Source organism: Sphaerodactylus townsendi, linkage group LG10 (genome assembly GCF_021028975.2).
Source record: "Sphaerodactylus townsendi isolate TG3544 linkage group LG10, MPM_Stown_v2.3, whole genome shotgun sequence".
In the NCBI taxonomy this organism is placed as follows: domain Eukaryota; kingdom Metazoa; phylum Chordata; class Lepidosauria; order Squamata; family Sphaerodactylidae; genus Sphaerodactylus; species Sphaerodactylus townsendi.
In genome coordinates this window covers 77,086,267-77,110,924 of record NC_059434.1, presented here as the reverse complement: position 1 = coordinate 77,110,924, position 24,658 = coordinate 77,086,267, and the positions used below count along the sequence as shown (strand labels likewise).

General features: G+C 45.8%; 1 protein-coding gene across 1 annotated transcript in view; it reads right to left on the bottom strand.

The window, feature by feature from the left end:
* Positions 1–3,055: 3,055 nt before the first annotated feature.
* The window catches only part of WDFY3 (WD repeat and FYVE domain containing 3), a 156,257-nt gene continuing 134,654 nt past the window's right edge, over positions 3,056–24,658 (bottom strand). Inside the window, 10 exon segments of the mRNA XM_048508758.1 lie at positions 3,056–6,670; positions 7,706–7,903; positions 8,963–9,074; positions 10,994–11,323; positions 12,747–12,843; positions 16,901–17,083; positions 17,487–17,666; positions 18,686–18,844; positions 20,225–20,379; positions 21,783–21,930. Of these exon segments, the coding sequence (XP_048364715.1) occupies positions 6,550–6,670; positions 7,706–7,903; positions 8,963–9,074; positions 10,994–11,323; positions 12,747–12,843; positions 16,901–17,083; positions 17,487–17,666; positions 18,686–18,844; positions 20,225–20,379; positions 21,783–21,930 (1,683 nt within the window). The 3' untranslated portion in view covers positions 3,056–6,549.

The window sequence follows — 24,658 nt, the reverse complement described above, 5'->3', positions numbered from 1 at the left end:
GTGCGGGTGGGTTGTTCTTTCCCCCAGAGAAATGTTCAGACCTGCCTAAGTGAAAAATTCAAAGTCAAACACTTTCCACTTCTGTCTGCGGTGAATACACAGAGGTCAAGAAAGGAATGGGCCTTCCAGGTCAGGTTAAAACAACTCAGCTCCTTTTTGTATGAAGTATTTTTTAAAAACCCAGACATTGCATCGCTGCAGTTAGCGCCTTTGAGCCAATACAGAAGGTCCTTCTGATGCTTAATACAGGTTGCTTTATGTATTTATTGAAACATGTATATCCTGCCGGTCCTCTTTGTTCAAGGCAAACAGCATTCAGCAAAATGCTAAACTTTACAGACTAGCAGGGAAGGGGAGACACCTTGGTGAAAAAAAGGCCGCCAGGTGGCTTTTGAAGGGACAGTGTGAAAAGGGTGACAGTAGATGATCTTGCTAATGCAGTGGAACCTCGGTTTTCGTTGGCAATTCGTCTGAAAAGAATCGACGCAAACCGAGGCAAAATTTTCCATAGGAATCAATTTAAATCCAATTAATCTGTTCGAAGCACTCAAAAACACATACCTAAAACTGGGAGACGATGAGGCCAGCTTCAGACTGCAGCCACATGACAGTTAACTCCACCTTGGAAACACACAGGCCACAAGCCTGCCCTGCATCAGCCACAAGCCCACCGGCCCGGCTGTCCGCATGCCCTCTGCCTACCGGCTCAGCTTTGAGGACGATCTGCCATCTGAGCGAACCAAGCAGCTGCTGCCCGAAAAGGAAGGAGGGGGGAACACGCATGGAGCCGGTGTGTGCGGGACAACGCATGGCACAGAAAGCAGGGGGGGAGGGGGACGGGAAGGAGACAGCCTGTGGAGGGATAGTCCCGATGAAAACCGAGGCAACCAACGAAAACGGACAGCTTTTTCACTGAAAAAAATCGATGATAACCGAAACCAGCGAAAACCGAAGTCAACGAAAGCCGAGGTTCCACTGTATCGTAAAACATCTTTAATGGTACCTTTTCTGAAAGTGAGCAGCTCAAAGTGGCCAGCAAAGCATTAAAATAAAAAAAATCAAATGCAATAAAACAGCATAAACACTATTAAAATCCCAAGGAAGATGCAGTGAATGAGCACCCTCTGGACACTGGAAAGGGCTCAAGAACCTGCTGCAGTAAACATCACTTTTCTTGAGGGCCCCGCTGGAACATTCTGCTGTGAGGGGACACGTGCGTGCACACACATGCACACACATCTCATCCAGGCAGATCTCTCACCAGTTAAAGGACTTCTGAGCCACCTTCTTTTCTGGAAAACTAGTAGGGAGGGGCTGTAGTTGCCTTCCAGCAAGCTTCTACCATAACTGATGTTTCTTTGTACCTCTGTACATCCGATTTTGGTAGGGTCAAGAAAGACACATTTCATTGGAATCGACGTTAGGCATCCTCATTGACACCATCCTAAATTCTACTGGCTCTTGAGTAATTTTCCCTAGGACAAGCAGCACCAAATGGTATCAGAGAAACAGCAGATGTACAACGAAGTGGCCAAATATAAATGCTACATACCGACACCATAGCTGTGGTATTTTTAGTATTGGTTTTTTTCTATATCTATATATCTATATCTTTCTATATATCTATAGCCATGAAAACCCATGAAGACCCAACCGCTCCTGTTCTCCATGATGATGAAATCTGAACATTCCATTCCGGGGTTAAACAGACCTGGATGGCCCAAACTTATGAGATCCCAGAAGCTAAAAAGAGTTGGGGTGTTGTGGGGTTTCCAGGCTGTATGGCCATGTTCTAGTAGCATTTTCTCCTGATGTTTTGCCTGCATCTGTGGCTGGCAACATCCAGGTCTGTTTAACCCAGGAATGGAATACAGCCCAGAAACCCCACAACACCCCAGTGATTCCGGCCATGAAAGCCTTCGACAATACACTAAAAAGGGTTGGCTCTGATTATTACTTGGATGGAGACCACCAGGGTTGCTATGCAGAGGCAGGCAACAGCAAACCACCTCTTAGACCCCTTCCGCACATGCAAAATAATGCGTTTTCAAACCACTTTCACAACTGTTTGCAAGTGGATTTTGCTATTCCACACAGCTTTAAAAAGCACTGAAAGCAGTTTGAAAGTGCATTATTCTGCATGTGCGGAATGAGCCCTAGTCTCTCACCTGCCGTAAGTTGGCTGTGCCTTGATGGCCCTTTCCACCACCAATAAACACATGCATATGTCAATGACTTCACAAGAAACCCTATAATGCAGCAGTTCTCAACCTGTGGGTCGCAACCCCAGTTAATTCCGATTCAGTACTTGTGAGAATTTTGCTGGAAGACCGAGTTTCTCTTATATCTCAGCAGGTAGCTAAATTTTGTATGCTGGCATATAGTAAGAGAAGAATCATGTTGGGACCAAGAGCCAGACCACATGAGGGTGACCGTAATAATGCTACAAGCTGATGATATTTTTTGTGTGGATTTCTGTATCGTGGATTTCTGTACAAATTCGATTTTTCTTTTGTTTGTTGTTCCTCCTTTTTCTTGTTCTTCTCTACTCTTTTTTGCTGGCCTAATGGCCGTAATAAAACAAACTGAACTGGGTCGCAACCCCTTTGGGGGCCGAACGACCCTTTCACAGGGGTCGCCTAAGACCGTCGGAAAACACATATTTCCGATGGTCTTAGGAACCGAGACACAAATAATGTTATGGTCGGGGGTCACCACAACATGAGGAGCTGTATTAAAGGGTTGCGGGATTAGGAAGGTTGAGAACCAGTGCTATAATGCATTGTAGTAATCTTCCATGTTACAGAGCTACCAATTTTAGAAGACCTGCCGCCAAGGGAAAGGCATAAACGTTCTAATTCGTTTAATTTATGATGACCCAATTTCCACGAACATGTTTGCATCATTTAGAACCGGTCGCAAAATTCGTGCAGTATTGGGATTGCCAGGACAACAGAGCTTGGCAGTTTCATTTAGTCCTGACCACAAAGAGTTTCCAACAGTTAAAAAGCATTTGTTTAATGCACCGTTCTGTAAAAAGATGTGCAGAGAGTGATTTTGGTGGTAAATAGCAAGTATTTATTTGAAATGAAAACAAAAAAAAAAGTTAAGTACCTGAACTATTGCATTTAATCATGTATTGTAGTTGGGTTACTCTACCTTTTTGCATTGGAGACAAATATACAATAAACATTCAGATATCACAGATTGCACGCTAGATAGTAATTCTTCAGGCCTTTTACGTAACCACCAAAAAACAGATAATTGGTTTCTGCAATATAGTACAAAATCCCACCCCTCCAGTCATAGCCAGTTATCTTTCGTTTAATCCGGTTGCTGTACAAATAAATGGCCGTTTACCAAGGGCGTATTACCAGTTAATAACAGGACAAAAAAATATACATTGTACTGACACAAAAAGTCAGTTGTGTTAAGTCATGCAACAAGTAACGAAACTTGCTGAAATTAAAAATATTTCCTAAAAACAGTTTTAACCGCATAAATATTTTTTTATACATAGTTCATTTACTAAAACAAAACAAAAAATGAGTCTTTCGAATGATACAAAGCCAAAAAATAAGTTTCTACGGATTTGTTTTATACATGAGAAAGTGCAAAATAACATGGCTAAAGTGTTTTTGCTATCGGACTGATGGGGGTGTGTGTGTGTGAGAGAGGCCGCCAGTCTGGTCTACGTAAGCATGAACGCTACAGCCGCTACGAACAAAAACAGAATGTGGGGATGCCCCGTGGAAGAAACGCACTGCGGGACGAGGCTGCATTAGAGAAGTGAGGCCCTCGGCAGCAAAACAGGCCAATGGGACTCTTCTGGCTCAGCAAGGAACCCTGACGGGAAAACACCAGTCGCGCCCTTGGAGAAACAGAAGGCCGTTGAGTATGAAGTCCTGAGCAACTGCCGGACTAGGTAGTCCAGAATCCCCTCCCTCCTGATGAAGTCTGTGAGTTTTGTAAAAGGAGGTTTAGCTGAATCAGAGGGTCCTGGCAGCCACCGGCAAAGCCCGACTGCACGAAGAGTCCTACTGCTCAGCCTCTGTTCCTTTCAGTGACAGTTCTAGGCAAGTTGCCGTCACAATGAATGGAGGATGAACAGCGCACAACCTCAGTGCAATTGAGCCGAGTGCCCTCTTCTCCCCCCAAACCCGATCTCACCAGCAGGAGACTTTTATAACCACTCCCCCCCCCCCTTGCTGGCTATATAGTTCTGGAAGAATACACTTTCAGCTATGGGTGTGCAGCCTATACCAAACTTCAAAAGACACCACCCATAGGTTTAACACAGACATTCCTGGGTTGGGGATGAATGGGTGGGGATGACTTTTTATTAGAGAAGAATGCCAAATCTCAAAAGCGTAGGATAATACTGGTACAAGGTAGATGCCAAAGAAGGTTTTCCAAAAGAGAGAACACAGTAAACATCTAGAACTTCTGCCATCGTCTAATGACCCTGGATTAGTAGTTGCATTGTTGACGCTCGCGCCCTCCTGTGCTAAGGGTTTCATTTGGAATGATAAAAACTTTCCAGCTTCAAGTTCAAGAGACAGCCTTCCTGGTTAAACTCGGAGTATTTATCAAAGAAATGGAAACACTGTGGATTGAGAGAGCTTTCAGTCAATTTCAAACACCATTTGTTCGTCACAGCTGTTAAACAGACACAATTTTCAAAACGCATTGTCAACTTCCTAATCAGTGCATAAATCTCTCTTTCCAAAGATTACGTGGACCCAAAAGCCAACAAACTGTAATTACAGCCGACAAAGGAAGCACAGTATTGTCAGAAGCCGTGGTGCGAAAGTCCCCTTTTCCCTGTGCAAGTCCCTCAGACCACACTGTGAAGATGCCTGTTGTTTTAACCTGTGGAAGCAATCACAATTTCCTCCTGTTTACCCTCCCAGGACCGTGTCCTTTTAGTCTCACTTCCCAGTGGGCGGTAGCTTTTGGCGGTGGCGATTTGTGACCTTTCTCTTCCCACAGTGGGTTTTGTACAAACCACGACTGACAGGTTTTCAAGACCAATGTATCTCAGTACCCGTTTACAGAATATATACCTTGCACTGAAAAAGAGCCACACGCCCCCTTGGAAATCAAAAGCCTGACCAGGGGCGGGCGGGCGGACGGGAGGGGGCGGTTCCATCTCTGTCTATGGGTGTCCCTTGCACTGAATAGTAACTTTACCAAAAGGAAACATTACATCTTAAATGCCATCCTGTAATATGGAAGTTAACGGTGAAATGTTCAGCACAGGTTACAGGGAAGAAGCAACCCTCGGCGAGGAATGTGGAAAATGGGGGACTAGTCTCACACTATTCCCATTCGTTTCCAGGGGGGGGAGTTGGGAGCTGTGCACCAGAAATGCGACCCATGCCTAGAACAAGCATTATCCAGTCATTAAGAGCAAGGACCGCACACTGTTTCTGCAGCCAATACCTAAGAGTAAATTACGGCATGTATTGCAACTATTTCGGGTTTTTCTCCATGTGTTCGTGGGGGCGGGGGGGGGGGGAAGGGGAGGAGACTAAGAGTTTCTCATGCAAACCCATTTACTGCTATCTGAAGTCAGAGCCAGCCTTTGCGATATGCAGGTCTGCTGACGGTTACAGTGGTAAAGAATGAGTCGAACGGCAGGTCCACCCTGTATAAAAAGAGACCTTATTAAATACGAAGACAGAACTTCCGTATAAAAAGTAATGCAACCCAAGCGGATCCTTGTTATTTTTACAGTTGAGAATAAAATATTCCAAGTCCTATCATCCCCCCTGCATGAGAACACAGGTCGGGATTTGTTCTTTATTTCCCTTTTCTCTCCAAAGAGCATGGTTTAAATTAAGATCACGTTCAGTAACTGAAAAGACGAACACGCAGCCGGGACTGGAAAGAAAGGGAAAAAGAAATCAAACTGGAAATACTAATAATGCCTCTTCGATGGTTTTTTTGTTTTCTTCTTTTTTTTTTATAAAAACAAAAGTTATATTGTAAGTAGATAGATGAGCTAAACAGCCAGAAAGGATAGTGGTTGGTCTGAAGTCCCATGTAACAGGCAGTTAAGTCCATATTTAGATAAAAAGGCCATTATATCTATTTACAGTATCTACAGTTTTGCTCTCAAAGAAGGCAGGTTTACCACTATGTTCTAAAAAGCTGCCTCCTCCCTGCAACACAAATAAAGTAACTAGCTCTACAAAACCAAGACCGAAGAAGATGCTGAAAAGGATGGGCGGGTCTTCCTCGAAGCCATGCTGGCCCGGAAGGGAGGGCTTCGGGAGCTCAAGTGCAGATGCCCCAGCCCACTTGTGTCCCGGCTCACGCTCACGGACCATGGGAATCTTTTCGTCCTCATCCCTTGCCGACACACGTTTGAAGTCAATGATCCCTTTTTTTTTTCTTGCAGTGCTTGAGTGCACGAGTCTAAAGATGAAGCGTGCGAAGGGCCCGGGCTGCAGTTCCCTTCTGAATGTGCTCCTCGGGCCTGCCGCAAAAGTCACGGGGTTCTTGGGACCCCTGCCGGTGCGTTGTGCGGCTCTGCTGCCCTCGCTAATTCCAGGACCCCTCCTCGGGGCCTCGCTCATGCTGCAGGTTGTAGTAACAGTTCTGGCAAACCCGCACCGGGGAGGAGATTTTCAGACGCTTGATTTCAGACTGAAAGCGACTGCACCTGAAAAGGGGAACACGGAAAGGATTGGGTTTACATGGGTTTTACATGCAGGTTTACATGGGTTTTACTATTTGATCAGAGCCAGACGACAGCTTGCTCTTGAGGGAGATGCTTCCTGATAACTCCTTTGGGAGGAGGAAGAGGAGAAGGAGAAGAGGAGTAGTAGTAGTTTGGATTTATACCCACCTTTCTCTCCTGCAAGGAGACTCAAGGTGGCTTACAAGCTCCTTTCCCTTCCTCTCCCCACAACAGACACCTTGTGAGGTAGGTGGGGCTGAGAGAGTTCTGAAAGAACTTTGACTAGCTCAGGGTCATCCAGCAGGAACGTAGGAGTGTGGAAACACATCTGGTTCACCAGATAAGCCTCTGCCACTCAGGTGGAGGAGTGGGGAATCAAACCTGATTCTCCAGATTAAAATCCATCTGGTCTTAATACCTCCACCATGCTGGCTTAACCAAGAAAACCTACCATTGGAATTGAAATGAAATTTCTCCCTCCTTGACATAGGCTTCTCAAATGTCAATCCTGTGTTGGGTACATGGCGGAGTAACAAGGGTCAAGACTGGCCAGTTTTCAAGGCTCTGCTTGACCCCAAGGAAAGTCAGCTTTGGGAAAACACCCAAACAGGATTGCACGTGCATTTCAGGAGGACCAGAACACAAGCGAAGTGGCATCTTTCTGTTACTGGTAGACTGGAGTTTACCTTTACAAATTAAGTGCTGTTCGAACCCCTCATTGAGTTTCCTAAGAAACTGTCAGAGATAGCCAGCAATACTGTTTCTCTGAGCTACTGGGAATTATGCCACTACTTTGGTCCATTTCCACTCTATGACAATTAATGGGATCATAAATACCTCTAAAATAAGCATGCACCGACTTATCTAAGGTTAGAGAATCACACTGAACGTATGAGGTGTGGGAGGAGAGACTTCTACAGATATGTATGAAGGGCCCCTGTACAGGTTGTTCCTACAAAGATGCTAGCAGCAGCAGGCTCCGTAATAAACCTACAGGAGAGCAAAGCTCAGTCTTACTTCTGACAGAAGAGCTGCCCGCAGTTCCGGCAATGGTGACGTCTCTCGGTGAGAGAGAACCGAACGGAGCAGCTGGAGCAGCTGTCTCCTCCCTCATCTTTCACCCAGTGGTCAGCGGCAGAACGGCCGGGTTGGTCGCTCACCGACCAGCTGAACACTCTGCCCCTGCTGTCGCCCACGAGAATCCGGCTGTGGTCTCTGCAAAAGATACATGTGTTACAGCACTTCGCAGCTAGTCTCATGGCTGGCGAGGAGCGGGTTGGCAAGTGAAGGGATCCCAGGTGAAAAGAAACCAGTTTCCCCATTTCATAGAAGTTGCTTGAACGTCACAGGCTCTATTAAAGCAGTTCGACCGACCCACCTACTGAAGCGTTCTGCCTCTGGCACTGACCCACCAGATGTCTCTCAGAAGCTCACAAGGAGGAGCATTGTAGAGAGGGCACTTTTGTGTCCCCCCCACCCATTTGAAATTCCAGAAACATGCCACCTCAAAAGATGAGAAAAAGAAGACGAGTTTGGATTTATACCCCCCGCTTCTCTCCTGTAAGGAGACTCAAAGGGGCTTACAAGTTCCTTTCCCTTCCTCTCTGCACAACAAACACCCTGTGAGGTAGGTGAGGCTGAGAGAGCTCGAAAGAACTGTGACTAGCCCAAGGTCACCCAGCTGGCACATGTTGGGAGTGCACAAGCTAATATGGTTCACCAGATAAGCCTCCACAGCTCAGGTGGAGTGGGGAATCAAACCCGATTCTCCAGGTTAGAGAGCACCTGCTCTTAACCACTACACCACGTGGCTTTAGTTAGCCATCATGCCTAACAAACTATTAGCTACAGAGAGCGGGCCCAATCTTTTTAAAGTTATCTTCACTCTATGGCCAATATTCCTGACTGGATCACAAGAATGGATTCAAACTGTGCTTTAGTTCCAGCTTTTGATTCAGTTATGGGCAGGGACTCTGGCTCAGTGGCAGAGCATCTGCCTGGTAGGCAGGAAGTCCAAGGTTCAATCCCTGGCCTCTCCAGTTAAAAAGGATCTGGCAGTCGGTGATGTCAAAGACCTCTCTGCCGGAGATCACAGAGAGCAGCTGCCGGTTGGAGTAGACAATACGGACTCTGATAGAATTCCGTATACGTCATGTGCTCACCTGATGCCTAAAAGGTAACTTCATGAAAGCGTACGTTCACCTGATGCCTAAAAGCACGCCTGTTGCATCATTTTGAAGACACACATATAGACAAGGGAGAAATTTCACTTACTTGGAAATGCCTAGTGCTGTGATCTCTGCAGGATGTGCATTGTCCTTGCGATCAAAGGCGGTATGCATAGTTAGCTTGCTCCTAAATACTAGCTGACGCTCCCACCTGTAACCTATGGGACAAAAAAAGGAAAAATATTAGTATGTGAGGATCCCAGTGGACACGGGCATGAGCCTTTGATCCCAGCAATGTACATGAAACAAGTGTGACAGGGGTGGCTTGCAGGTAGTGGAGAAGCTACAGTCCTTGTACTACCTTTCATGTAATCAGCTGGGCCAGGTGTCTGAGAACAAAGATCTCAGGTTGAGCATTCTTCAGATGGAAAAGAAAGTGAATGGGAATCTAACTACACTAATAGGTGAAAACACCTTGCCCCTATGCCTTCCCCTAGTATGTATAAAAACAGGGGTTGTCTATAGGAAGCAGGTTAAAGCCACACATCATAACCAGAAGCACACTGTTGAATCTGCAGAGTAACCCACTCACTCCTGATGGTCTAACTCAGTGGTGTCCAACTCTGGTGCCCCAGATGTTCATGGACTACAATTCCCATCAGCCCCTGCCAGCATGGCCAAATTGGGGCGCCAGAGTTGGACCCCCCTGGTCTAATTCCCTCTCAATATATACATGGGAGGGAAGGTGCAATTATCTCACCCTACTCCTGAAAAGATTTCAGCTTTCCACACTCAGGGGATTTCCCAACACACACGCATACACAAAAGTGAGGCACACAGGAAGACAATGGCACTTTTGTGGCTACTGCCCATTCTTTCATGACCTCCCCGCATCTGCACACACCTTCTCAGGCCAAACTGGACAGGATGATGGCAATTCTGCAAATGGAGTTTGCATCAGCTTATTAAAATCCATTATTAGGTGCACTGCGGTTATAATTCTTCCCCCTTCCCCCCCCCCTTTTCTTTCCTCTTTTAACAGTGGGGGTTTCGATTTCCCTTCTTAGAGGAGTTTTTAGTTTAGACGCCATCTGTTGGTTGAAATGTTATATTAAGCTTTGGACGCTGTGTTTTAAAAACGCCAGTACTAAACGTGCAGAGGTTGTTTATTTATTTACTTGTTGTCGTTTGTCTGTTGTAAACCACCCTGAGCCCTCCGGGGGAGGGCGATATATAAGCTCAATAATAAACAAACCAACAAACAAACAAACAAACAAACAAAAAATAATATTCTGGTCCACAGGGCAGGGAGGGAAGGCGTAAACCTTTTTCTGAATGGAAACAGCCCTGAGCTGCCCAGCTGGGAATCCTGCATCAGTATTTGTATGCTTAGCCAACAGGCCAAATAGTTTCAGAGGACAGCCACGTTGGTCTCCAGTAGCTGCATTTGAGTCCAGCTGCACCTTGCAGATCAACAGCTTTTAGAGGGGCAGAGGCAATGAGCTTTCAAGAGTCCAATCCAATGAAGGGAGTTTTGGCATTTAAAAGCTACACCCTGAAAATGGGGCGGGGGGGGCACCCGGGGAACCACCTGCTCCGGGCATCCCCCCCCCCTTTATCTTAGCTGGTGGGAGCCTGCTGCAGGTCGCTCCTCAGCCTCTGCTGACTGACGGAGCAGCCTGGTGGGGCGGGGCCGAGAGGAGGAGTGTGTGTGTGTGTGTGTGTGTGTGTGTGTGGGTGATTCTCTGCCTCCCATGTGACCAGCTGGCATGACCCCATGTGTCCCCGTGAGCGCTCCGCCGCTGCTGAAACTCTTGTTGGTCTCTACCGAACTCAAAGTTAGCAGGGCAAAGAGAGTATTTTCAGGTCTGGGAAATTGCCGAGGGGGGCAGCTGCCCTTACACTGTGGCCCTGATTGAAACTGTCTCAACAAATCTGGAACAAAAATACCTGCCGGGAGCTTCCGCTCACACAGCTCCCCGCATCATACCCGGCACAGCCCTCAGCTGGAAAAGTGCCGCGCAGTACAATCCTGCGCTCTGTTGGATCCAGCATCCCAAACCCAGCCACACCCTGGGATACAAGCAGAGAGGCTTTTTAGAACAGTGGTCCCCAATCAGGAATTCGCCGGCCGTACCTGGCTTGAGCTTGCTGTAATACCGTAGCTCGGCTTGATTCGAGTGCGGGTGGTTAACCTGAGGGTGGGGGTACGCCTTCGTCTGCCCGTCGGAGTAGTTGACGAAGATGAAGCCTTCCTTCTCGTCCAAGCTGAGCTGGTCAGAACAGGGCCTCGAGTCATCAGAGCCGCTGTCCACTGACCAGACGGCCGCCGCTCGGCTCGAAGCCGACCGAGGCCTGTGATTGGCACTGCCCGGCTGGTTCTGGCTCTCTGGCAGCTTGGCATCCTGGCTGAGACCCTGCTCGTCGGCTTCTGAATCACTGCTGTCTTCATCCTGGCCTTCTTGACCTATTGGACGCAACACACACACAAAATATGACTCCTGTTCATATCCTGCCCAGTCCTGCAAACAGCTCTGCCGTAGAACAAACATGGCCAGATTCACACAATCCATTTCTGGGGGAGGGAGTTATTCTCTATGTTAGTATCATCGCTGCTGATACAACAATGTGGACAGAGAGAAATTTTTCTCTCTTTCTCACAATACTAGAACCCAGTGGGTATACACTGAAAATGCTGGGGGGAAGAATTAGGACTAATAAAAGGAAACACTTCTTCATGCAAAGTGTGATTGGTGTTTGGAATATGCTGCCACAGGAGGTGGGGATGGCCACTAACCTGGATAGCTTTAAAAGGGGCTTGGACAGATTTATGGAGGAGAAGTTGATCTATGGCTACCAATCTTGATCCTCCTTGATCTGAGGTTGCAAATGCCTTAGACCAGGTGTTCATGAGCAGCAGCAGCAGCAGGCCATTGCTTTCACATCCTGCCTGTGAGCTCCCAAAGGCACCTGGTGGGCCACTGCGAGTAGCAGAGTGCTGGACTAGATGGACTCTGGTCTGATCCAGCAGGCTCTTTCTGATGTTCTTACGTTCTTAACAGCAGGTGAACAAGACAAGGCTAACACCCATGCTCATGTTCAGCTAAATAGGCATTACAGACACGTATCTTCAGAAGAAGACAGACGAGTACCGCATTCATGCTTCCTCCAGTTGCTTTGTGACCAAGGGTGCGCCTGCAAGTTCTCTAAGCGAATCAGCCAGAGACTGCAGGCTGGTAAAGCCACACAGCGCGTTCCATGAAGATGGAAGGGATTCCTTCACTTGTGCCACTGGGGAAAGAGTGAAACCCGTCACTCTGGACGGGCACATGACCAGACTCTGCTGCCACTGAATGAAAGTCAAAGTTCTTCTTATCCGGCCCCTGCTTGCTGTCTCTATCTCAGCCCGGGGCTCTCCCCACATGGCGACACCCACTTATTTCCTGCTAGACTGCAGCACCTTGGCCTAGCACCGTGGTGGCGAACCTTTGGCACTCCAGATGTTATGGACTACAATTCCCATCAGCCCCTGCCAGCATGGCCAATTGGCCGTGCTGGCAGGGGTTGATGGGAATTGTAGTCCATAACATCTGGAGTGCCAAAGGTTCGCCACCACGAAGAACTGGTCTCAATCCTTCACTTGGCAATGAAACTAGAGACTACCAGTTAATGCCTGGACCCCTGCCTTGAAGAGGCAAGACCCTTGGAACTCTCCTCCATCTCTCTCTTTCAGAGGTTCCAGTCATCCAACACAACACGTTTCATTGCCCCCCCCCCCCCCCCCTCCCGGTACATTCTGCACATACATCACAACAGCATATCTTTCACATGGAACAATTCATAGCTGGAAAGTTTTTTTTTTAAAAAAAATACCGTCATATCACAATCACCTATTTGAGTTTCTGGGCACTCTTCCTGTATCTCAAGGACCTCCACGGGTTCTGGAGCTGGCGTTTCGGGAACCTGCAGGAACTCCATTCGCCAGAACTGGGAAAATCAGACCAAAGTGGGATGAGCGGATTTGGACTTACAGCACATACCTGTACTTCATTTAATATTGAGGACTTCTAGTTCAGTCTGGAACTGAAGTCAGCTATTTCTCGTCTTCCTTGCTCAAAGGCATACAGGATGCTGCAAGTTGTGTTTTTTTAAGACAAGCCTTTATTGGCATACCAAATTACAATAAAACAATTGTCCATAAAAGATAGATCAATGCAACAAACATTCAGAGTCTTATCAATGGTGTAGTCCAAATGAACTCATCAAAAGTGCCATTCCCATACACCTCTCCACAGACCAGACTGAAGACCCACCAACAGAACCCAGGCCTCACAACAACATGCAGTATCAACACTCCACTATAAAACACAGAGTTTGTTGGGGTGGCGCCAAACACAGAACAAGGGATGGGGACAAGGAAATGGGTGAACAATTGATCTGACTCCAATAGGTTGCCACAGCCTTCAATTGTCACACCATCTGGCAATTGATAACAAAACTATGACATCTCTCTATAAATCACCCACAGGTTATTTGACTTTGGATGACCATGAACCCACAGGTGACTGGCAGAGGTAGGCACTGTATACCAGTAGCAAATAGTTGATGTAACCAACATTGTTGTTGTTATGATGATAGCAATCTAATGCTTAGTATCCATCTAGAGTTGCGTCTATAATCTTTAAAAGATATTTTGCTACACTTTCACAAAAGTAAGGCTCAAGGTTATCTAAGATTAAAGGAATCCTAAGAGCATCAGTTAAATGATTGTATAGGAGTGAAGCAATGATGCTGCAAGTTGACTGATTTAAGAATTCACGTACTTTAGTTTCTACGAGTTCACGGGTTTCTATCTTGTGTGAACCATCTGCTATGAGTTATGATCGCAGTTTGTTTTAATTTAGAAGCTGTACAAAGTAGACGGGCTGTTTCTGCCTCCAGCACAGAGCCAGCAGATGAATTTTCACAAGAACAGCTGGAGCAGCTGAAAGGTTTTAGAAACGGCTGCGGGGGACAGAAAGATATTTCCTGGAAAACAGGTGGCAACTGACGCAATTAATTCAAGATAGTAGGAAAGGGCTTCTCTCCACTTTCCCACTGTGAGTTAATTGAACAACGGTTTGCTCACCATCGGCTGTGCATCCTTTTGGCTGAAAAGAACGTTAAACCCATCGAAAATGTTTGCAATCGCTATTCAAACTATTTTCTGCAAACATGCAAAAGGTAATTTTGGAAGCTAATCCTGGGACTCCAATTCAGGATCTAAATTGCTGGAAAACTGTGTACGTTTTGTTGATGGCAGTATAATTCTTTGACTAAACTAACCCAAGTGGTAGCCAGACCATCTACGGCAGGGGTGTCCAACTCTGGCACTTCAGATGTTCATGGACTACAATTCCCACCAGCCAATTGGACATGGCAGCAGGGGCTGATGGGAAATGCAGTCCATGAACATCTGAATTAGCTGCATTTCAAAAAGTTGAAACCTAGTGGCTGAGTTGGGCAGCCTAAAGATCTTGGACCCTTTCCCCAGTGCCTATAATAGATGTATTCTTAGACATCCAAAACATCTCTATCCTGCCTTTCCAATGAATTATAAACAAATGTACATTTGTAGACATTAAAAAAACTAGGGACTACATATAGCCAGTTTTAGACAATAGCCATGTTGGCCTGCAGTGGAAAGGTTAGATTTGAATCTCAGTAGCAACTTAGAGACCAACAAGATTTTCAATATCCAAAGAACTATACAAGAAGTTCCAAGGGAACTTTGTGTGTCTCTGTGTGAATGAATGTATTTAACAGCAGCCTCCCAGAGCACGTGGTAAACAGCTTTAGGAGCAGCAGTGGCATAGTGGTTAAGAGCAGGTGTACTCTAATCTGGAGGAACCGGGTTTGATTCCCCGCTCTGCCACCTGAGCTGTGGAGGCTTATCTGGGGAATTCAGATTAGCCTGTGCACTCCCACAGACGCCAGCTGGGTGACCTTGGGCTAGTCACAGTTCTTCTGAGCTCTCTCAGCCCCACCCACCTCACAGGGTGTTTGTTGTGAGGGGGGAAGAGCAAGGAGTTTGTAAGCCCCTTTGAGTCTCCTATAGGGGAGAAAGGGGGATATAAATCCAACTTTTCTTCTTCGTCTTTTGAAACTTGAGCAGCCTTTCCATAATCCCACTGGTCATTCCAAAGTCCAACAGTGATTCCTGGCATGTACCCTTGTGAGCCGTCGTTAAAAAACCCTTGCCAATACAGCACCACGATAAATGCTGATTCAAAAAAACACTGCACAGGACATCCAGAGAAGCCTCCAAAAGAAGATGACGAGGGAAGGACTGGAACTCTCATATCCCCACCTTTTCTTGTAGAAAAAGTCTAAAGAGTTTGGTCTAATCCCAGACGACTGACAAGTTCTAGAAGTGGAAAACAGGCCAGCAACAGCAGTGGCGTAGTGGTTAAGAGCAGATGCACTCTAATCTGCAGAACTGGGTTTGATTTCCCACTTTGCCACTTGAGCTGTGGAAGCTTATCTGGTGAACCAGATTAGTTTGTGCCCTCCAACACATGCCAGCTGGGTGACCTTGGGCTAGTCCCAGTTCTTTGGAGCTCTCTCAGCCCCACCCACCTCACAGGGTGTTTATTGTGAGAGGGGGGAAGGAAAGGAGATTGTGAACCCCTTTGAGTCTCCTTACAGGGGAGATATAAATCCAAACTCCTCTTCTTCATCAGGATGTAAGTACTAGCCACGATATCTGACTAGCCGTGCAAGAAACTGATCTGATATTGCAGGAGAATCCGTCCCATGGATTCTTCTGCAGTTTAATCAGTTAGGCCTAGCATCTGGCCGGCACTGCTCAGGACTGAAGGCAAGATCTCACATGACAGAATTCATACAAAAAAGCTTGCATGGCAAGAGAGGAAGTTAGGCTAAAAGTAGCCTCCCCCCACAAACTAGTTACTTTTGGAAAGGTCGATGTTTTGTTGTTGATAATGGAGTATTCAATCTGTATGCCCACTTACTGGTACAGCCCAGATGTGGGTTTAACTGCCTCATACGCTGTCTGAAAGAATTAGGCCTTCATTTGGCAAGGTCTTCTCCGGAAATTTCAAAACACTAATTGGTTATTAAAACCAAACTGTCATTGTCGGGTACCACAAAGGAACAGTTGAAAAATGTTTCATAAACCATTAAATGTTTCATAAACCATCAGTCTGGTATTCAAAAGAGAGAGAAAAGCAGTTCAGTCTGGTATTCAAAAGAGAGAGAAAAATCTTTAAGAGGACAAGGACACATAAACAATTTCAACAGCACTCTAATGTGCATTTAAATTCATAACCTTCACATTCATTGCTCTCCCTTCTCATGAAGTGCTGGGCAAACTAACAGTGCATGAAAAAATCCTATTCCCATTTCCATTAACATAAATTCAGCAGTTAAAATAGTATTACTTTCCTGGCCTTAGTTTGTCCTGTACGCCCAGACAGCTGGGGGTTGGAATACTTTACTCTTCTCTCTAGAATCTAATCTTTGAAGCTAATTTAGAAGTAGTTACCTGAACAGGTAGGAGCTGCAATCTGGAATGAGTCCTTGGAAATTCTACACAATGGATTTCATAACACATTTTAAGAGGATAACAGAACACCAGGTACTATGGAGATTTGGTTTATGGTCCTCTCATCAATACATGCAACTGTCAGTTAAGATCAGTGTGAGTCCCAAGTGGGAGGTGGTCATCTGAACCATAATGTGTCCCATGATATCAAGTGTGTGTGCATAAAGTGCTGTTAAAGTTGATTATTATGATGACCCCTTGTAGGGTTTCCAAGGTAAGAGACTAACAGAGGTGGTTTGCCATTGCCTGCCTCTGCATAGCAACCCTGGACTTCTTTGGTGGTCTCCCATTGAAGTACTAACCAAAGCTGACCCTGCTTAGCTTCTGAGATCTGCTAAGATCAGGACAGCCTGGGCCATCCAAATCAGGGCTAACATAAATTAGAGCAAAATACTGCCCCTTGAGGGCGGTCATTTCCATGTCACCGATGGTACTTACCCGGACTACCCCGTCTGAATGCCCCGTCACAATAACATTCTGAGTATCCCATTCATTCATTTCCGACATGCAGCAACACAGGATTTGCTGGCTACGTCCGGTGAAAGTGTTCACGCTGACTATGGGATTCCCATTAATGCTCCACACGTGGATGTAAGTGCCAGCACAGGATACAATATCCCCCTGGAAAAGGAGGGAAAAAATGTTCTAAACAGGGGTGTCCAACTCTGGCCTTCCAGATGTTCGTGGACTATGATTCCCATCAGCCCAAATAAAGTGAATTTTCCCAAGTAGCTAATTAAATCTTCCGGAAATCTATTTCTAATACAGATGCTTGGACAGATTGATGGAGGAGAAGTCAATCTATGGCTACCAAACTTGATCCTCCTTGATCTGAGGTTGCAAATGCCTTAGCAGACCAGGTGCTCGGGAGCAGGAGCACAAGAAGGCCATTGCTTTCACCTTCAGAAATGAGCTCCCAAAGGCATCTGGTGGGCCACTGCGAGTAGCAGAATGCTGGACTAGATGGACTCTGGTCTGATCCAGCAGGCTCTTTCTTATGTTCTTAATTTATGTTGGTTCGTACCGTCAATTCATTAATGCAGAGGGCTGAAACCGGGGCCCGGTGACCTCGAAGCTGGGTTACGAAGGAGAGTTTGTTCAGATCCCAGATGATACAGGTCTGGTCACGAGATCCGCTCACAATGATGTGGTAGGCCAGTGAAGCTGTTAGACACGTGACCGTTTCTGTATGGCCAAGCAACGCCTGAAAGGAAAGCAGGAAAAGATGCGATGGCCTGCCAGAACGTTCGCAGAGACAGACAGCAGGTCTGTTTTTCTTTTGAGAAACGGAAAGCCGAATCTGACCGAAGAACAATGCAGTATTACTTGAGTATAACAGCAAGTTAAATATGGGTGCTGAGTGACCCGGGGCTATAGAAAGAGAATGTGGCAGTACAGGGTGTGAACTCTAACTGAGTCAATGGGGATTCCCCAAGCCAGCCCCAGTGAAATGAACAGAGAATGTGCATTGAAGGACTGATCAGGAAGGATTTAGTTCTGGAACTTCAAAACAGGACCCTTGCCCTAGTACAGTGGTGGCGAACCTATGGCACGGGTGCCAGAGGGCACTCGCGCACAGAGTTCATCATGTGGGAGAGGGGTGGAAAATCACCCCCCCACACACACACACATCTAGGCTGGCCTGGGCATGATCCTTTACCTGGGAGTAAGCTCGGTTGCTGGCAATGGGACTTGCTTCTGAGTAAACCATCCTAGGATCGTGATTCACCCGTTGGAAGGATTGCACAGTTGCTTCACTAAGCTTACTCCTGAGCAACGCATGCCTTGGAGCCAACTGTTTTTTCTAAACTAAAACCTCAGTATTCAGGTTAAATTGCTGTGTTGGCACTTTGCGATAAACAAGTGGGTTTTGGGTTGCAGTTTGGGCACTCGGTCTCGAAAAGGTTCGCCATCACTGCCCTAGTATACGTCCAACACACATTACAGCCTAACAAACTCTACACGTGACAAGTGTCAATTTGGTTGGGTGGAAAGGCATCAAACTGGGTTGAACTTAAAGAAGCAGTCATGATAAGGGCAATTGTTTTGAACAGCCACATATGTGGGACCCTGAGGAACTTTCTAGAGCTCTGACAGGACACCCATTCCCATCCCTTCTCCTCAAGACATTTGAGGAACACTCCCAATGGCTTTGGGTCCCCATCAGGAAGAAATCAGGAGCTATATATGAAGTCAACAAAATATAAAGAAATAAACACTCACCTGCTTTAGAGTGAGGGCTTTGGCTTTTTCCTTGGAAGTGCCCATTTCCCATACACACACAACTGTGCTGGTTCCCCCAGTAATGACCAGTTTTGGATTTGGGCAGATTGCACAGAGAACCTGGCCCCATTCTGACAGGCATTCGTAAACAATCGCGGCCTGGAAGGTAAAAAAGAGGAGCGAAGCCTGTGTCAATTTCCCAAGTAACACCTACCGTGTTTCCAGAAAATAAACCCTACCCCGAAAAAAAGCCCTATTGTGATTTTTCAGGATTTTTGGAGGAGGCTTAAAATATAAGCCCTACTCCAAAAATAAGCCCTACCGGTAGTTACAGATCTGGATGGTGTGATCCAGCAGGGTGCTCCCTGCCAATGAGGATGCAGCTTGCATCACACGTGATGGGGAAGCAATGGGGATGCTGAGAACCCACCATAATGAATTGTGAAGGTACCGTATTCCCCCTAAAATAAGCCCTACCCCGAAAATAAGCCCTAATGCATCTTTTGGTGCAAAAATTAATATAAGACCCTGTCTTATTTTCGGGGAAACACGGTAGCTCAACGTTACATGACTGTCTCGGAAAGAACCAATTTGGGGAAAGGCAATAATAGAATGTATCAAAAAACCCCAAAACCAACTATGGGAGGGAAAAGTGGACATTATGTCTCCTACACTTTGTTCCCACAACCTTAGAGCTGGGTTCCTCCTTTCCCAAAGAGTAGCTCCAAGGGACAACAGTGCCCTTTGAAGTTCAATTCCCTGCTAGGGATCTGGATTCCAGGATCAGTTCTTTGTTTGCGGAACGGAGGCAAACCTAGGCAGGGAGTGGGGGAAGGTAAATACTAGATAAATACTAGAAATAGTGCTGGGGTCCTCTGCTCCCTGTTATATGGGTGAATTCCATGTTTAGATATTTGAAGGGATGTCATGTTGGTGAGGGAGTAAGCTTGTTTTCTGCTGCTCCAGAGACTGGGACCAAGAGTCATGGGTTCAAGGTGAAGGAAAAGAGATTCCACCTAAACATCAGGAAAAACTTCCTGACAGTAAGGGCTGTTCAAGAGTGGAATGCACTACCTTGGAGTGTGGTGGAGTCTCCTTCTTTTGAGGTTTTTAAAGAGAGGCTGGATGGCCATCTGTCAGGAGTGCTTTGATTGTGTGTTCCTGCATTGCAGGGGGTTGGACTTGATGGACCTTGATGGGGTCTCTTCCATCTCTATGATTCCTCAGTTTAACAATATGCCAAAGAGAAAAGGGCTGTGGCTGAGTGGCAGAGCATGTGCTTTGCACGCAGAAGGCCACAGGTTCAATCCCAGGCATCTCCGGTTGAAAGGACCAGGTAGGAGGTGATGTGAAAGACCTCCACCTGAGACCATAGAGTGTCACGGCCAGTAAGAGCAGACATTACTGACCTTGATAGACCAACGATCTTGACTCCATATAAGGCAGCTTCGTGTGCTTACAATAAGCAATCCTTTTTCTACCATGGACAACGAAAGTTAAAAGTTCAGCGGAAGAAGCACGGAAGTGCAGGATACAAACCTTGTCTGACTCGTAGGCGCCCAGCCTGCAGCTGAGATCTGCATAACCCCAAGCAAAAGTTTTATTCCAGGCTGGTGGGATGAGGACTTTATTCTGCTCTACTGCCAGAATTCCTTTGTCGGTGCAGACGATTTGCCCCACGGGTTCCTTCAGCTCTGTTCAATTCATAAAAGAGGTGAGGAGGGGTGAGGAGCAAACATAATTTTCAGTTTAGAGGAAAAAAATGTTCCCTCTGTCTAAAATCCAATGACTGCTACATTCATCACAGTATCGGATCACAGGAAATACCCATCTAGGACATGTAGAGGCAGAATCGCTTTCATTTTGGGTAAGCAGACAGTGAGAAGTGATTTCTTCTTCCACTACTGCTGCTTACATGGAAATCTTCCAAGGGATCCAACCCCATTATTCAGGTCTTCTTTGTGTTTGCTTGGCCCTATGAGCGCAAGTCCCTAATTCAAGGGGATGTACCAAATTTCTAACGGAAAGGAGGCCAATTTTGATTTCAAGTCCCTCACTGGATACTGGCGCAACAGAGATCAAATAGTGTATTAAACTAATCTACGGCATTTTTTTTTAAAAGTGCCTAAAAATGACCCAGCTAAAACCTACAGTGTAACTTGGAAACCTTGGCTATCTTATACAGCTCATAGATATAGTATATAAAATTTACCAAATGATTCGTAAATTGAAACAATTAATTTTGTTTCTGTTCTTCCTTCTTTTTTTTTTGGATATCGTCCTTAGTTTGGAGTAAATGATTACTGTTTGCCTACACGTATCTGAATATAAATTTTTCTCTTTTTCTCACAATACTAGAACCAGGGGGCATACATTGAAAATGCTGGGGGGAAGAATTAGGACTAATAAAAGGAAACACTTCTTCACGCAACGTGTGATTGGTGTTTGGAATATGCTGCCACAGGAGGTGGTGATGGCCACTAACCTGGATAGCTTTAAAAGGGGCTTGGACAGATTTATGGAGGAGAGGTCGATTTATGGCTACCAATTTTGATCCTCTTTGATCTCAGATTGCAAATGCCTCAGCAGACCAGGTGCTCAGGAGCAACAGCCGCAGAAGGCCATTGCTTTCACATCCTGCATGTGAGCTCCCAAAGGCACCTGGTGGGCCACTGCGAGTAGCAGAGAGCTGGACTAGATGGACTCTGGTCTGATCCAGCTGGCTTGTTCTTATGTTCTTAAATAATTGACAGCTGATTCAAGGAGAAGTCGTTACATTACTACTGTATATTTCCAACAAGCTATGATGATACATAGCTTTTTATCTATTCTAGTTATCATTATTCTTATTTTTTGGCTTTTCTCAGTCCTTCCTGCTCCCCTTCTCTTAACTTTTCCCTATTTTTTTTCTATTCCCCTCCTCACAACCAACAGTTTATTGTAATGATTCTTAATACTTTATTGTTATTATTGCATTACTGTCATAAACTTCATTTTTAAAAAAAAAAACACCCTAGTATACAGCAGTGTGTATAACTAATACAGACACTGCAAACAAAACAAACCCAGAGTCAGCAAGAATGACAACAGTGTTTACCTTTTACTGGTGCAAGGGAAGGCCTGAGGTTGTCTAAGTGGTGGAAGAAAATCTTGTCGCTTGCAGCGCTGGGCGGGATAGAAATCCCGGTTAACTCTCCATTCATTCGGCTTCTCACTCGCTTTGGCGGATGCGGTTTCTTAAACAACTGCAATAGGAGACGACACAATATAGGCTTAACAGCAGGATTACAAATATTTGGCTGCAGGAGGAACACTTTTCAAAGCTCTAGCCCTAAGGTTCGCTACAAACCAGTTCCCTTATGGAAGCCAATGCTTTTGGATGAACTATGTTATTCTGCCGTTCCTGCTACTGGTAGAAGCACATCGACGGCCGAAGGAAGGAGGAGGGACTGAGAACCGCTGTCACGTGCTAAATGGGCTGCGGCCACTTGACACCACCCATTCCGAGCAGCAGAGGAAGGGACAGCTCTTATTTGTTCTATTTTGCATGCAATTCTGATTTTAAAAAAATGTTCCTAATGGAAAAGATACAAACAACAACAAACAGAGGCATATCTAGGGAAAATGGAGCCCAGAGTAAAAAAAAATCTGAGTTTTCCGCACCCACCCAGCCTCGCTCCATTTTCCCTAGATACAACTTTGGGATGGGGTGTATCTCCAGGTGGGGAGAATGGAATTTGGTCCCCCCCCCCACCTGGATTCAGGGCCAGGAGCGGGAAGGGCTGACCTGAGCACGCCCCCTCTGGACGGGAGGAGGGCCCGGCCCTCCACAATATTTTCTGTTTCTTATGCGGCTCCATGGAAAAAATAATTGCCCACCCCTGTCCTAGGCCATAGGTGTCAAACTCGCAGCCTTCAAGATGTTATGGACTACAGTTCCCATCATCCCCTGCCAGCATGATGCTGGCAGGGGATGATGGGAACTGTAGTCCATAACATCTGGAAGGCCACGAGCTTGACACCTGTACTCTAGGCAATGAACAATCACAATCATTTGTTAAAACTATGTGTATAGCCCCCCACAACAAAACAAAATAAAACACATAAACAGGAAGCAGGAATTGCGAGCCAGGCACAACAAAAGCTCTTCAACCGCTAATGAAAGACAATGACAGACTCGTCTCCCTGGGGAAGGAATGCCTTGGTTTGGCGTCACAAAGAAAGAAGCCCTTTCTCGAGTTGCCATCCATTTAGTCATAGATACCAGGAACTCCCAAAGTAGGGCCTAGAAGATGGCTGTAGAGATCAGGTATATCCATGCAAGAGTCTTTAAAGTAAGCAGTGTAGGGCTTTAAATATTAATATCAGCATCCCGGACTAAATGAGACAAAGCATTGAAAAATGAATGAGGAAAAAAATGTCTTTCATTTGTCCAGCTGGAGGAGATGAAATTTTCTTTCAGACATTCCAGTTTTCAAAGAGTACAAGCCATGGCTGGGAGGCCAAGAATAACACGAGGCACTTGCTTAACAGGACTTTTGATTCTGACCAACAAGCTATACACCTCATAAAGCTGCTTTTGAATTTCCCTTACATTCCTCAATCGTTTTGCCATTTGGCCTGGGGAGATGCTGAACGAGGAATCACAAGTCTGAAGTTTTCCTGTCTGTCTGAAACTCGTCTTTAGAACTCTGACACCAGAATGAGAGCATGGCGCTGCCTGTCAAACGGCGTCTCTCTCCTGGGTCTAGCGTGCGTGTGGTCTGTGCGTCAGTCAAGATCTGTTCATCCTACCTTGAAGATAATTTAAGAACAACTGGGAAAAAAAAGCCGTGGTTCTTCCTGACAGATAACTAGGGACAAAAAGAAAGGCTTACAAATGGGTAATAAAGCCTGAACAGCTGAGGAACACTCACATATTTATTTATTTTGCATATATATTTCCTTCATTTATACTTTGCCTTTCTCCCTACAAGGATCAAAAATGGCTTACATTGTCCTCTCCTCCTCCATTTTATTCTCACAACAGCCCTGAGAGGGAGGTTAAGCTAAGTGTCTGCAACTGGTCCAAGGTCACACAACAAAAAGTGCATAACAATGAGGTTTGAACAGGTCTCCCAGATCCAAGTCCAACACTTTAACCACTACACCCCAGTGAGGAAGGCAATTCATTTCTTAACTGATAAGCCTGGACATCAGACAGCTACAAATGGGGGAAACCAGGCGTTTCAGACAACCTCAAAACCACATCCACTGTATTTAAATCGGAGAGTCTTTTGCATCTGGAAAGTAGCATCACCACCCCTCATCTGGTTAAGTAGAATTCGAACACAGAAATATTTGACTGCCGGCTCGTCTCAGTGGGCCAGCAGTGAGATTTCACGCACATCAGAATCATGCAGGTTTCCAGTTGCTCCAGCCCATCATGTGATGATGAAGCTGTAACATCTCGGTGTTTACGACCGCTGACATCATCGTGGGCACGCAAAGCCTCATCAGGCAATCGGAAGGTACAGAGGAAATATATTAAGGCCAGTGTTGATTGAAAACAGGAGGAGAATAAAAACACTGGCACAAATGAAAGGATTTTGGGCCATCAGGAAGAATTTCACAAGTTCCTTCTCAGCCATCCAACTTCCTAAAATGTTTCTTTTAAATAACGATGCCCGTTATACCTTTGAGCTCATCTGTATTCTTACCCCAGAATAAGGCCTCTTTCTAGTAGTCAACTGCCTAACTTCAGAAGGAAAAAGAACCTGCAGAACAGCCTCTGACAAAAATCTTAATTGATGGGGCAGGTACATATGAGAATAACTGGTCTTTAAGAACCTTTCATCCCAGAGCGTTTATGGTCTTTCACGTCAACGTGCTTGAAAACACACTAGTGAAGTTCTCCTGAAATGTTTCCCACAGGTCCCTTCCGCACATGCAAATTAATGCACTTTCAATCCACTTTCCATGCACTTGGAAACA